Source organism: Eptesicus fuscus, chromosome 5 (genome assembly GCF_027574615.1).
Source record: "Eptesicus fuscus isolate TK198812 chromosome 5, DD_ASM_mEF_20220401, whole genome shotgun sequence".
NCBI classification, from domain to species: Eukaryota; Metazoa; Chordata; class Mammalia; order Chiroptera; family Vespertilionidae; genus Eptesicus; species Eptesicus fuscus.
In genome coordinates, this window is record NC_072477.1 from 99946275 (window position 1) to 99960130 (window position 13856).

General features: G+C 38.5%; 1 protein-coding gene across 3 annotated transcripts in view; it reads left to right on the top strand.

Moving 5' to 3' along the window:
- The first annotated feature begins 4191 nt into the window (after nucleotides 1-4191).
- The window catches only part of LOC103304446 (coiled-coil domain-containing protein 7-like), a 430240-nt gene continuing 420575 nt past the window's right edge, over nucleotides 4192-13856 (top strand). The window contains exons 1-4 of one of the 3 annotated variants that reach the window (XM_054716612.1): nucleotides 4192-4446; nucleotides 9212-9541; nucleotides 11393-11485; nucleotides 12199-12282. In XM_054716612.1, the coding sequence (XP_054572587.1) occupies nucleotides 9263-9541; nucleotides 11393-11485; nucleotides 12199-12282 (456 nt within the window). In that variant the 5' untranslated portion in view covers nucleotides 4192-4446; nucleotides 9212-9262. The remainder of the gene's footprint in view (nucleotides 4447-9211; nucleotides 9542-11392; nucleotides 11486-12198; nucleotides 12283-13856) is intronic. The other 2 variants (XM_054716613.1, XM_054716614.1) reach the window with 2 other exon arrangements.

Genomic DNA, 13856 nt, shown 5'->3' on the forward strand with positions numbered 1-13856 from the left:
ACAGACAGAGACATGTCCAGCTCAGATCAGGACTCAGGCAACAAACAGAGACTTGGCTGACAGCAGCAGCCCTATATCTAAATCCAGTCGAATACCAGGAATGCTTAGAGCCTTCTCAAGGATGCAAATAATCCTTTGCACTAATATTTACAGGGTAAACTAAGATTGTTGTTAGAGTATTAAATTTGACAGTAAATAGTAGTCAAGTTTTCAGATTAATCTAAATTAGCTAATTGAAATAAGTGAATATTCAAGATAATTTAATTATACTGGACAAAAAGCTGTTTCTAAAGTATTAACTAAAATATCTATTGGAAGTTCATTCCATGGTAAAATTGCTTAACATGCAATGAACCTAAAACAATCATATTTTTGTACAAAAAATTAAAATTTAAAGTGATCAAGACTGCATTATAAAATTTTTCCAAAAGCCTCCTAATAATTAAATAAAAAAGGGGGGGATAGTGGAAAAATATTATGTAAAGAAAAATATCCAGAAAAATATTTTTGAAAACTAATTTTCATTTGTAATACTAAGAGCAGGACCCCCATGAAAAACACACATGGTATCAAAATAAGCCAAAGGAAAATCATTTGGGCCATAAATAAATAAATAAATAAATAAAAAAGATCCCAAGTAAAATTTATAGAAAAGATTCCTTTATTAACTTTTGGTCGAGAATATGTTTGTATATTTTCAGAAAACAACTCCAAGACCATGTGGATTCCTGCAACAGAGAGGAATTGACAGGAATGGTCCAGCCATGAGGACAAGAGGAGAAAATCCAGAAATGGAAGATGCTGACGATGCCTTGCCATGCTAGCAGTCAGCAGCTGTGTGTCGCTGCAGGTTGCCCAGGACCAAACCAGAGGTTGGACCTGCATTACCACCATTTGTTCACCATCCAGATACCATTGCTGACATGCACTCAAAAAACTGTTGGACATTGAAACTGGGACTCAAAAACTGTTGGCCCAGAAAGAAACTTACTGCAGACTGATTTCATTTGACTCTCAGCATAGCCATTGTTGCTTGTCTCATTTTTTGTTCTTATATGTTTGTTTCTAGTCTGCAGATGCAAGATTTTTTAGGGAAAGAAAACGGGGGAGATGCTGGAAACCAATTACTATTTCACTAATAGAGAGATGTGGACAGGAAGCCAGGAAGGCTGTCAACAACATTAAATTGCTCTAACCACTCACCCTTTATTTATTTATTTTTTTAAAATTTCTTTATTGATTAAGGTATCACATATTTGTCCTCATCCCCCCATTCCCATCCCACACCCCTCCCCACAGATGACCCCACCCCCCTGTTGTCCTTAACCGCTGGTTAGGCTCATATGCTTGCACACAAGTCCTTTGGTTGATCTCTCCCCTTTACCCCCACCCTTCCCAACCCTCCCTCTGAGGCCCGACAGTCTGAACCATGCCTCCTTGTTTCTGGGTCTGTTCTTGTTCATCAGTCTATGTTGTTCATTATTTCCCCTAGATGAGTGAGATCATGTGCTATTAGAAATACACTTATAAGAACTGAAAATGAGACTAGCAATAATGGTTATTATAGTGTAAAAAATTAAAATTTAAAAGCTATCAAGACTACATTATAAAATTTTCAAAAGCCTCCTAACATTTAAATCAAAAAAGGAGGGGATAGTAGAGGAATATCATGTAAGAAAAAATATCCTGTAAGTAAATTACATCTAGAAAATTAATACTTTACAAAATTAATTGTAAGGTTAAAAACAAGACACCCATGAAAAATACACAAGGTGTCAAAACAAGCCAGAGGAAAATCATTTGGGCAAAAAATGAAATAGGATCCCAAGTCAAATTTATAGAAAATATTCCTTTATTAACTTTTGGTCGAGAATATGTTTGTATATTTTCAGAAAACAACTCCGAGACCATGTGGATTCCAGCCATGAAGACAGAAGAGAAGCAGTCCAGAGACGGAAGATGCTGATGTGGTCTTCCCATACTAGCAGTTAGCAGCTGTGCATCACTGCAGGTTGCCCAGGACCAAACCAGAGAGAGTTGGACCTGCATTACCACCATTTGTCCACCATCCAGAACTGTAATGTCAGTGCTGACATGTACACATAAGGAACTGTTGGACACTGTAATTGGGTCTCAAAAGAACTGTTGGCCCAGAAAGAAACTCACTACAGACTGATTCATTAACCACTCACCCTTTAGATTAAACATTGTTAGCCGAAGCAGCCTCCACCTCTGTTTATCTTGTGTATATTTCTATTATTTCCTGCCTAAGCGCTATGGGTGTTTTCCCCATAGCGTCAATAAAAGGGATGGCAGGGCCAGAGCAAGGAGTAGTTCTCCCGCTAAAGTTGGACTACCGCCTGGCCCCTCATATCGCCAAATTAAATTTCTTCTAGTCTCTTTTCATTTGTGTGCGGCCCTTCTCCAGAACTCAAAACCTGAACTGGAACCCTGGACCACGCGGGATGTGGAAAGGGGATCCCACAGGATGGGGGTTGGGAGCTGGATAAAACAAGGTGAAGAGATTAAACAAAAAATCCATAGACAGACACAGCAGTGTGGTGATATCCATAGGGAAAGGGTAGTGGGTGTAGGTGAAGTTGGGCAAAGGGGGGATAATGGGGACAAAAAAAGATTTTGCTTTGGGCAATGGGTGCATGATGCAGTGTGCAGATGATTTTTTTTTCTTTTTGAGTTGTATACTTGAAACCTGTATGGTTTTGTTAATCAATGTCACCCCAATAAATTCAATAAAAAAGAATAATGAAGTCATTCATTTCATAGATTTGAGGCATTGCAAAGTTTGACATTCCATGCTTAAATTTATTCACATTTTAGATTTCTTCACTTTTACTTTATCAGCACTTATACTTGTCTTTGGTTCCAAGCTATGTTGGATATTAAGACCACAGAGAAATAAGGATGCTGGATTTCTTAATTGACTAATGTTGAATGGCTTGTTTATGCAATATGACAACTTGACCATTCAGATTTTGCCAGCAAAATAAAAAAATGACTAGATGTAATCAACTTTTAGGGTTTTGAATAATAGTAGAAATATGCTGTCAAATCTAGAAAATTTGAGGCTCTTTTTTAAATTAAACACCTGTTTTCTGATTTTTAGTTCCATCTCTCTTACCCTTTGCATTTATAATGGTTTTTAGAGATTTTGAATTTAGTGATTCAATTTTTCGTAAATTTCCTCCGATTAAATTTACTGTCAATTTTTAAAAATGTTGGTGTAGTAATTAATAAGTTTGATCACTATAGTATATTTTTCTCTTTGTTGTTGGCATAATCTATACTGAAAATTGCACAAATGATAACTGTAAACCTTTATGATTTTTTAACATACCCAGAAAATGAGAGCAGGAAACATTTCTGGCACTCCAGAAGGCTTCCTGGCGCCCCTTTCAATCAATCCTAACTACCAATAGTGTACTGGAGATTGCTTGCATCAGCTCTTGTGAGCTAATTGTTAAATTTTCAGGAATTTTGAGAGGCATTTCTTAAACACAGTTGATATAATGAAATTATATCAAGTTAATATATTACCGGTAAATATAAAATATTTTACTTTCGTCTACAAAGCTTTGTTTGGAGAGTGTTTTAAATTAATAATCTTCAAATTTTTAAAGACAAAACTAATGTACTGAAGTGTAACTATTGAAAAAACTCTACCTTGGAAAATTGCCTATGAAAGTACATGGAAACTGATGGCAAGAGACTGCTTATGTGGCACAATTCATCCATCTTTCTAGTCCACTTTATTTCTAAAACTTCAAAACTGCTGCACAATTCCGTGGGACTATAGAGTCTGGCAAATGGCCTCCAGAAAAGGTCACATTGAAAAGAGCTTTAGACAATGGCAGATGAAGGCCCGGGGCTCAGGTTTTGCTGGTGATGCCCAACTTTTCAAAGCACCGAATCAGGTCGTGTTTAATTTCTTTAGGCCAAATGCCTGGAAGAACCCGAGCTTGTGAAGGAGTGAGAGTGCGACCAAGAAACAGGCCGCTATCTGGGCATTACTGCCCCTGAAGACTCCACAGAACCAGAGATTCTCACTTCCGCCACTTCCGCCCCTTCCGCCCCGGAAAAGCCCGCTGTAGGCGTCCTTCCGGTGGCCAGTGTCCTACGTCCAGGGTTAGCTGTGACGTGGCGTCAACGGCCTGACCTGGGGTCAACGGCCTGACCAGGCGGTTGGCGCCCTGCGGTCGTTGCTGCCGCCCTGGGCGCAAAGGCCGGGCCTTTGCTTTCAGCATCAATGTCAGTTTGTAAAATAGCGGGGCTGGAGCCTGGAGGGTTTTGGGGCTTCCATCTCGAAGGAAATCTGGGCTGCTCAGGATTTCCGACTTGGTCACCTTAGAGCCCCTCGGTCAAGGCAGAACCACCCGGTAACCTCTCCACGGCCTCAGCAAGTGTACCCACTCCCCACGGGGGAGACTGGTGAGCCACCTCCTTCATCAGGGTGGGAGGGTTTTCATTCGATTCTTTGGCAAAAACATCCTTGTTTTCCTCCTAATTTTAGTGCTGCGTGTCTGCCTCAATGGCGGTGGTTCTAATTTTGACGCAGAATCTCAGGCAAATCATACTTTTCTAACCCCACCCACCCCACCCCGCCCCTGATTTTGTATGCTGGATCATTACGGTTTGAAATGAATATCGATCCTGAGGGAAAGCCAGAAAACATTTGTCTTTGTGGTGGAAAGTGATGGATAAACTTGGGCTAGTTTATGATGATATAATGTCAACCTCCTGGAATTGTTAGGAGGGGTTTAAATGAAGTAAATACAAGCATTCACCGCATGTAACTTTTGTATTAATGTGAACTTCATGGATCCATTTTGAGGTGGTTTTCTAGCACCAGCGGAGTGTCCCAGTTCTGCCCTTACCGGTTTCTGGAAGTAGCCCATATTTCTGCCTTCCAGTCTGTTACTGTAGGTAAGCTTTTCCTGTGCCCATCTGAAGTGTGTTGATCCATTTGAGCGTTAAAACCCATTTCTTCTTGTTTGCTCAAGGTATCAGTCCAGCAATTTTCCTCTCTACCACGCATACATTTTCCTTTCTGTTTAATTTCCGTCAGCATATGTATTAATGTCCTAAGGCTGGCATGACAAAGTACCACAAACGGTGGCTTAAAACAGTATAAATTTATTCTCTCACAGTTCCAGAGCACAGAATTCTGAAATCAAGGCATTGGCAGGGCTATCATCCCCTGCTTCTTCCTAGTTTCTGGTGGATGCTGGCAATCCTTAACATTCCTTGGCTCACAGCTGTGCCACTCCAGTTCCTGCGATTGTCATTACTTGGCCTTCTTCCCTGTTTGTTTTTATGCATGTGTCTTCACATTTCTTTCTGAATATGGCACCAGTCATTGGGTTTTGGGCCCACCTTAATCCAGTGTGACCTCATGCTAACTTGATTACATCTGCAGAGACTGTATTTTTAAATGTGGTCATAGTCACAGGTGCCAAGAGTTAGGACTTGAACATATCTTTTCAGGGGAGACAATTCAACCCACAACAATGGGACTGGTCTAAATTTTGACAGTCTACTCCCATGGTCAGGTACATACTTTAAAACTCTTTGGGAGGATTGTCCAGTCCTTACCGCCATCCCTGGGGTGGCGGTGAGGGAGGGGGTGGGGAGAAACCTTGGCGCCATGGCAGTGCTGGCTTCCATTTTCCTCAGCGACGAACGTCTCCTGCCTCCTCTCCAACCTGTGAGGGCCTTCGGGCCACGGGCTGGGACAGAACCTGGTTGGGTAGTGACAGACTCAGACCCTTACCCAGAGGGGCTGAGGGCTGACTCCTTTCTCCCCTTCGCCTAATAAACAACAACAAAAACCCTTTGGGAGGACATATTATCGTGAGTCTTAATCAGCTTTAGAGAGAAAGGGAAGTAGAGTCAGAGTCTTAAGGTCTGTTCAATCATGATTTAATGCTGCCTTGATATTAATCTGGTCATACCCTGGGCCTAAGATATTACTTCTATAGGACTAATATAAAGGGTATGCATTAGCTTAAAAATTGGGGAAAGCTAAGAATAACATTTTAAAGTTTTCTAAATATATTCTATCACTGCTACTACTGGCTTCTTCCCTCCCATGAGCCCCCATCCTTAGTGCCCATACATAAATCAATCTTCAGTCACCTCTCAGGGTTTCTTACAGGTTTTTTTTTTTTTTTTACATTTTAATTAAAAATTTTTAATTACAGATGTCCCTATCCCAGCCCCATTGATCCCTTCTAGCCCATACCACTCTCTGCCCCTGCCCTTTACCACACTATTGTCTGTGTCCATAGATTATGCTTATATGCATACAAGTTCTTTGGTTAATATCTTCCCACTCACCCCACCTTCCCTATGAGATTTGACAGTTTGTTCTATTCTTCTTTGTCCTTGGATCTATTTTGTTCATTAGATTCCACACATGAGTGAAATCATACTTATCTTTCTTTGACTGGCTTATTTCACTTAGCATAATCCTCTCCAGGTCCATCCATGCAGTCTCAAAGGGTAAGAGGTCTTTCTTTTTTGCTGTTATATAGTATTCTGTGGTGTAAATGTATCACAGTTTATTATTCACTCATCTAGTGATGGAAATTTGGGCTGTTTCCAGATCATAGCTATTGTAAATTGTGCTGCTATGAACATAGGGGTGCATACATTCTTTCTGATTGGTGTTCTGGAATTCTTTTTTTTTTAAATTTATTGATTTTTTACAGAGAGGAAGAGAGAGGAGAGAGAGTTAGAAACATCAATGAGAGAGAAACATCGATCAGCTGCCTCCTGCACACTCCCTACTGGGGATGTGCTCGCAACCAAGGTATATGCCTGTGACCGGAATCAAACCTGGGACCTTTCAGTCCGCAGGCCGACGCTCTATCCACTGAGCCAAACCGATTTCGGCAATGTTCTGGAATTCTTAAGATATTGGGATCACTTGGTCAAATGTCGGTTCCATTCTATTCTTAGAAGTAGGATCACTTGGTCAAATGTCGGTTCCATTTTTAATTTTGAAAGGAAACTCCATACTATTTTCCACAGTGGCTGCACCAGTCTGCATTCCCACCAGCAGTGTACTAGGGTTCCTGATTCTCCATATCCTCACCAGCACTGGTCATTTGTTGATTTGTTGATGTTAGTCATTACGATAGGTGTTAGATGATATCTCATTGTCATTTTAATTTGCATCTCTCTGATGATTAGTGACTTAGAGCAGTTTTTCATATGTCTCTTGGCTATCTGTATGTTCACTTTGGAGAAGTATCTATTTGGGTCCTTTGCTCACTAGCAAAGGAAGAAGGCACATTGGTGAAGTCTAGAGGAAACCAGGTACAAACTCCCAATTGGATTATTAGTCCTCCGTTTGTTAAGTTTTATGAGTTGCTTATATATTTTGGTTATTAACCCTTTATCAGATGTATCATTGACAAATATATCTTTCCATACAGTGGGATCCCTTTTCATTTTGTTGATGGTTTCTTTTACTATGCAGAAGCTTTTTATTTTGATAGTCTCATTTCTTCATTTTCTCTCTTGTTTCCCTTGCCCTAGGACAGTGATGGCGAACCTATGACACGCGTATCAGCACTGACACACGTAGCCATTTCTGATGACACGCGGCCACTAAGGCGGCCGCATGCTGAGGATGAAACATTTGCTGCTCCTGAGGATGAAACATTTGTGAAATAATGTTTTTTCCTCAAAGTGACACACTACCCGAGTTATGCTCAGTTTTTTGGCGAAGTTTGACACACCAAGCTCAAAAGGTTGCCCATCACTGCCCTAGGAGATGTATCTGTAAACATATTGTTGTAAGGGATGTCTGAGATTTTGCTGCCTATGGTCTCTTCTAGGATTTTTATGGTTTTATGACGAACATTTAAGTCTTTTACTCATTTTGAATTTATTCCTGTGTGTGGTATAAGTTGGTGGTCTAGTTTCATTTTTTTTGCATGTATCTGTCCAGTGTTCCCAACACAATTTATTGAAGAGACTGTCTTGACTCTATGGTACGCTCTTTCCTCCTTTGTCAAATATTAATTGGACAGCTTGAGTCCATAATTTCTGGGGTCTCTGTTCTCTTCCATTGATTTATGTGCCTATTCTTGTGCCAGTACTGGGCTATTTTAATGACAGTGGCTTTGTGGTATAACTTGATATCTGATATTGTGATCTCTCCCACTTTGTTCCTCTTTCTCGAGATTGCTGTGGCTTTTTGGGGTCTTTTTTGGTTCCACATAAATTTTTGGTATGTTTATTCTAGATCTCTGAAATATGCCATTAGTATTTTGATGGGGATTCCATTGAATCTATAGATTGCTTAGGGTAGTATGGACATTTTAATGACGTTAACTCTACCAATCCATGAACATGTTATATTCTTTCACTTATTTATATCTTCCTCCATCTCTTTTTTTCAACATCCTGTAGTTTTCAGAGAAACAAGTCTTTTACCTCCTTTGTGAAGTTTATTCCTAAGTATGTTAATTTTTTTGTTGCAGTGGTAAATAGGATTATTAGTTTCTCTTTCTGAGAATTTGTTATTGGTGTATAAAAATGCCTTAGATTTCTGGGTGTTAATTTTGCATCCTGTTACATGGCCAAATTCATTCATTAAATCTAGTACCTTTTGGTGGAGTCTTTGGGGTTTTCTATGTACAGTATCATGTCATCTGCAGATAATGACAGGATTACTTCCTCCTTTCCAATATTGATGCCTTTTATGTTTTCTCCTTGCCTGATGGCTCTGGCTAGGATTTCCTGTACTATGTTGAATAAGAGTGGTGAAAGTGGACATCCCTGTCTTGTTCCTGTCTTTAGAGGGAGAAGTTTTCAGTTTTTCCCATTTAGTATGATGTTGGTTGTAGGTTTGTCATATATAGCCTTCATTATGTTGACAGAAGATCCTCTATTCCCACTTAGCTGAGAGTTTTTATCAAAAATGGGTGTTGGATTTTGTTGAATGCTTTTTCTGCATCAATTGATATGATCATATGATTTTTTCTTTAAGTTTCTTTATGCAATGTATCATGTTTATTGATTTGCAAATATTTTATATTTTAAAAAATATTAATTTTTGTTAGGGATGTTTCCATTTTCATTTTTTAATTTCTCCAGGGTTGATTTGGGGATTTAAAATTTTCATGGCAATAAATAATCCTGCCATCATTTTTAATCTGAAATCTTTATCTTTTATTCTCAGGAAGGAATAAAAATTTTCCCCCTATAATTTGGAAGTTAAGTAAATAACAAAATGAAGCCAGTAAAGCATCTGTTGCCCTCTAGTAATAAATCGGCAACTGTTCCAGAATTAAGTTACAACAAAGGACTTCTTAATTCACCATTGCCATCTAAACCAAAGGAAAAACAAAGTTCAAAATTAGTGCGTGATAAACTTGAACCAATGGTCTTAAGATCTCCACCAACAGGAGAATCCGTTGTGAGGTATGCTTTGCCTATTCCATCAAGTAAGACCAAGGAATTAATAGCAGAAGATGAATTGCTCAGAAAAATTACCAAACATCTGAAGATGGTAAGCCATTTGTTTGTTCCTGTGTGGAGGGTCCCATGACCTTCCCTGGGTTTAGTGATATGCTGGGTGGACTCACTGGGTTCAGCATATAGTAATATTGATGGGTAAGATTTATTATAGTGAAAGAATACAAAGCAAAACTAGCAAAGGAAGAAGGCACATTGGTGAAGTCTAGAGGAAACCAGGTACAAACTCCCAAAAGTCCTCTCCTTTTGGAGTCACACAGAACATGTCTTAATTCCTCCAACAACAAATTGTGACAAAACATATGAAATGTCTACAAGAGAAGTTCAGTGAAGACTCAGTGCCCAGGGGGATACTCTCTGCCTATCATGTATCAAATTCCAGACTCCCTGGAGGAAAGCAGGTGTTATCATAGTTATTATTTGTACAAACAGTTTAGGGACAGATCAATTAGTGAATGGTGGGAACCCTTCTGAAATCCAAGTTCTGAGATGCAAACAGATCTTTTTTACGGGTGGTTTTTTTGAAGTCTCATGCCTGCTATGTCACCTCATCTCTGCACTTTAGAAACTTTGGCTCTTGGTGTTGGGAAATAAATCTCCCTTTCTCTGGGGTTCTTTTTGCTCAATGATCCAGAATCTTCTATATCTATAAAAGGCTAAATGATCGGCCAACAAGCTGACTGGCTGGTAACTTTGATACGCACTGACCACCAGGGGGCAGATGCTCAACACAGGAGCTGCTGAGCATCAGCAACTTTGTAGAGTGCCCTCTTGCACTCCAGGACCCCTCGGGGGATGTCGGACTGCCGGTTTCTGCCTGATCCCCGCAGGCCTGGCTGAGGGATCCCCACCTGACAGAGGGACCCCACTCACTCTGTAGATGCCCTTCAAGCCCTGGTGCTGCCCCAGGTGCAGTCAGCCAGGGAGGCACCATGGGAGGTTGGCTCCAGGGCATGTCCAACCTATCTATCCCAGTCCCACTCCACTGGCCACTTTCTAATTAATTTCCTTTCAATGTGCACAAATTTGTGCACTGGGCCTCTAGTTTAATTATAAATGTACCAAATACCATTGGTATAAAGACTGAAAAATGAGGAATAGCACAAACATAAAAAAATATAGTTTGTCAAACTTCCAAAATACAAGTTTGCTCAAAGTTTGAGGGGTTAACTCAGATAATTTCCTTTAAAACAATGGTTGCCAACTGGTGGTCTGCAGACTACTGGTAGTCCATGAGATCCAAAAGGTTGGCAACTGCTGCTTTAAAAAATGTATTGCTTTCTGGTTTCCATCTCTCTATTTTCCCTACTCTCTCCAAAGGATAAAGTTGAGTCAGTTAAATTTTGAGGAATACTTTGGTGGTAAAGTAAAGTTGATTCTTCAGCTATGCATAGGGAGACCCTCTTGTTTTTAAAGACCTGTCAACATAGAAATGGAAGAGTCATAGGGCCTCTCTTGCTAGGAAGTGGGGTCAAGTACTGTTGCTCATGACTTCTTCATGAAGATGTGAGTTGGGGCATAAAATGGAAAATTTAAGTTGAGTACTGGCAGAAATAATTTTTTTCCCTTTATTGATTTTTAGAGAGAGAGGAAGGGAGAGGGATAGAGAGATAGAAACATTGATGAAAGTGAAACATCATTGATGGGCTGCCTTCTGCATGCCCCCCACTGGGTATTGAGCCTGCACCCTGGACATGTGCCTTGATCAGGAATCAAACCAGGGATGTCTTTGGTTTCTGGATCGACACTCAACTGCTGAGATACACTGGCAAGGCAGAAATAGTCTAATTGTCAAAAAGGTCCTGACATGATTGATTTAATGTATTTTTAGATTTAATGTAATAATTTTAAACTGTAAATGTACTTAATTTGCTTTTTCTCATAGGTTGTTTCTACTTTGGAAGAAACCTACGGAATGTGCAATGAAACTGTAGAAAAACCACTGGTGAAGTCTGAACCTACAGAATTATCTTTATCTGTAAGTATATGCAAATCCTAATGTAGAGAAAAGGACTAAGATTTTATTTTGTGTCCACATATGTTTACAGAATGAATTCTTTATCCATTAAAAATGATCCACTTAGGATACTTGAAAATAGAGTACTGATTTTTTCATCCTCTGCCAACCACATTTCCTTAAAGTTTAACACACACACACACACACACACACACACACACGGGTAGGCAAAAATAAGTTTACAGTTGTGAGTACATAAAACACAGAGTTCATTCTTGTATTATTATTTATTGTTATATTTTTTCCAAGTGAACAACTATAAATCTACTTTTGCCCATCTCTGTGTACTTTATAATCAGAAGTCATAATTAGCATTCATTTTTAAACACAAAGACATTTATAAGGTATACACATAGTAGTTACATTTTTGGCCATAATATTTCAGGAGTCTAAGGCTGGGTTGCTTGATTTTCTGCAACTACATAGATGAAAATGAGAGCAGAGACATAACTGGGAATATGACATTAATGAGCTACTCTGAGAATGTACTTGTAAATTTTCTGGGAGAATTTGCTAGTATAGTATTTGGAGCCTGGTTTCTTGTCTAGTATGTTTGAATTAACATAAATTACATACATAAAATTATTTTTAAAACTAGTTAAATATACTAAAATATAGATGAATATGCATACAGGTTCTAAAATAAAAGCAACTTTCTGTTATTCTTTTCAAAGGTTGGGGATGATCTAAATTCATTCTTGGTATGTTGTTCACAATTTGCAGCTCAATTAGAAGGAGCAGTTAAAGAGGAGAGTCATGTATGTATTCTGTGTAAACTATCAAGTATAAAATATTCCTTAGTATTTTAATAATCTTAATAATAATATAAATAAACTGACAATATTAATAATAAACATTTAAATTATTAATTATTAACATTAATTTAATAATAAAATATTTAATGTTATATTGGTTATTTGACTTGACTGTGATTATCCAGATAGCATTATTAGTCTAGATACAATGTCTTAATTAGTTATAAAGAGCATTAGAAAACATTATTTATTTTCCTTATTCTTTTTTAAATCTTTATTTTTGAAAGTATTACATATGTCCCCCTTTTTTCCTCATTGACCCCTTCTAGCTCACCCCAGGCCTTCACCATCCTATTGTCTGTGTCCATGGATTGTGCATATATATATATATACAATTTCTTTGGTTGATATCTTCCCACCTACCCTCTGAGATTTGACATCTGTTCCATGCTTCTCTGTATCTTTGATCTATTTTGTTCATCAGTTTATTTTGTTCATTAGATTTCACATATGAGTGAAATCATATGGTATCTATCTTTCTTTGACTGGCTTATTTCACTTGGCCTAATCCTCTTCAGGTTCCTCTATGCTGTTTCCTTCTTTTTTACTGCTGCGTGGTATACCACGATGTAATTATACCACAGCTTTTTTATTTACTCATCTACTGATGGGCATTTGGGCTGTTTCCAGATCTTAGCTATTGTAAATTGTACTGCTATGAACATAGAGGTGAATATATTCTTTCTGTTTGGTGTTTCCAGTTTGCTAAGATATATTCCTAGAAGTGGGATCACTTGGTCAAATGTCAGTTCCATATTTAATTTTTGAGAAAATTCCGTACCTTTTTCTATAATGGCTACACCAGTCTGCATGCCTACTAGCAGTGTACTAGAGTTTACTCTTCTCCATATCCTCACCAGCACTTGTCATTTGTTGGTATGTTGATGGTAGCCATTCTAATAGGTGTGAGGTGATACCACTGTCATTTTAATTTGCATTTCTCCCATGATAAGTGAATTGGAGCATTTTTTCATATGTCTCTTGGCCATCTGTATGACCACTTTGGAGAAGTGTAAATTTAGGTCCTTTGCCCATTTTTTAAATGGCATGTTTGTCCTCCTTTTGTTAAGTTATATGATTTCCTTTATCAGATGTATCATTGGCAAAGAGAATTTCGTTTCATTTTGTTGATGGTTTGTTTTGCTGTGCAGAAGCGTTTTATTTTGTTGTATTCACATTTCTTTGTTTTCTATTTTATTTCCCTTGCCCTAGAACATGTATCTGCAAACATATTGCTATTAGAGGTGTCTGAGATTAAACTCCCTATGGTTTCTTCTAGGATTTTTATGCTTTCCTGACTTACATTTAAGTCTTTTTATCCATTTTGAGTTTATTTTTGTGTATGGTGTAAGTTGGTAGTTTAGTTTCATTTTTTTTGCATGTATCTGTCCAATTTCCCCAAGATCATTTATTGAAGAGACTGTCTTGACTCCATTGTATGCTCTTTCCTCCTTTGTCAAATAATAATTGAGACTAATGGCTTGGGTCGATTTCTGCGTTCTCTGTTCTATATGATC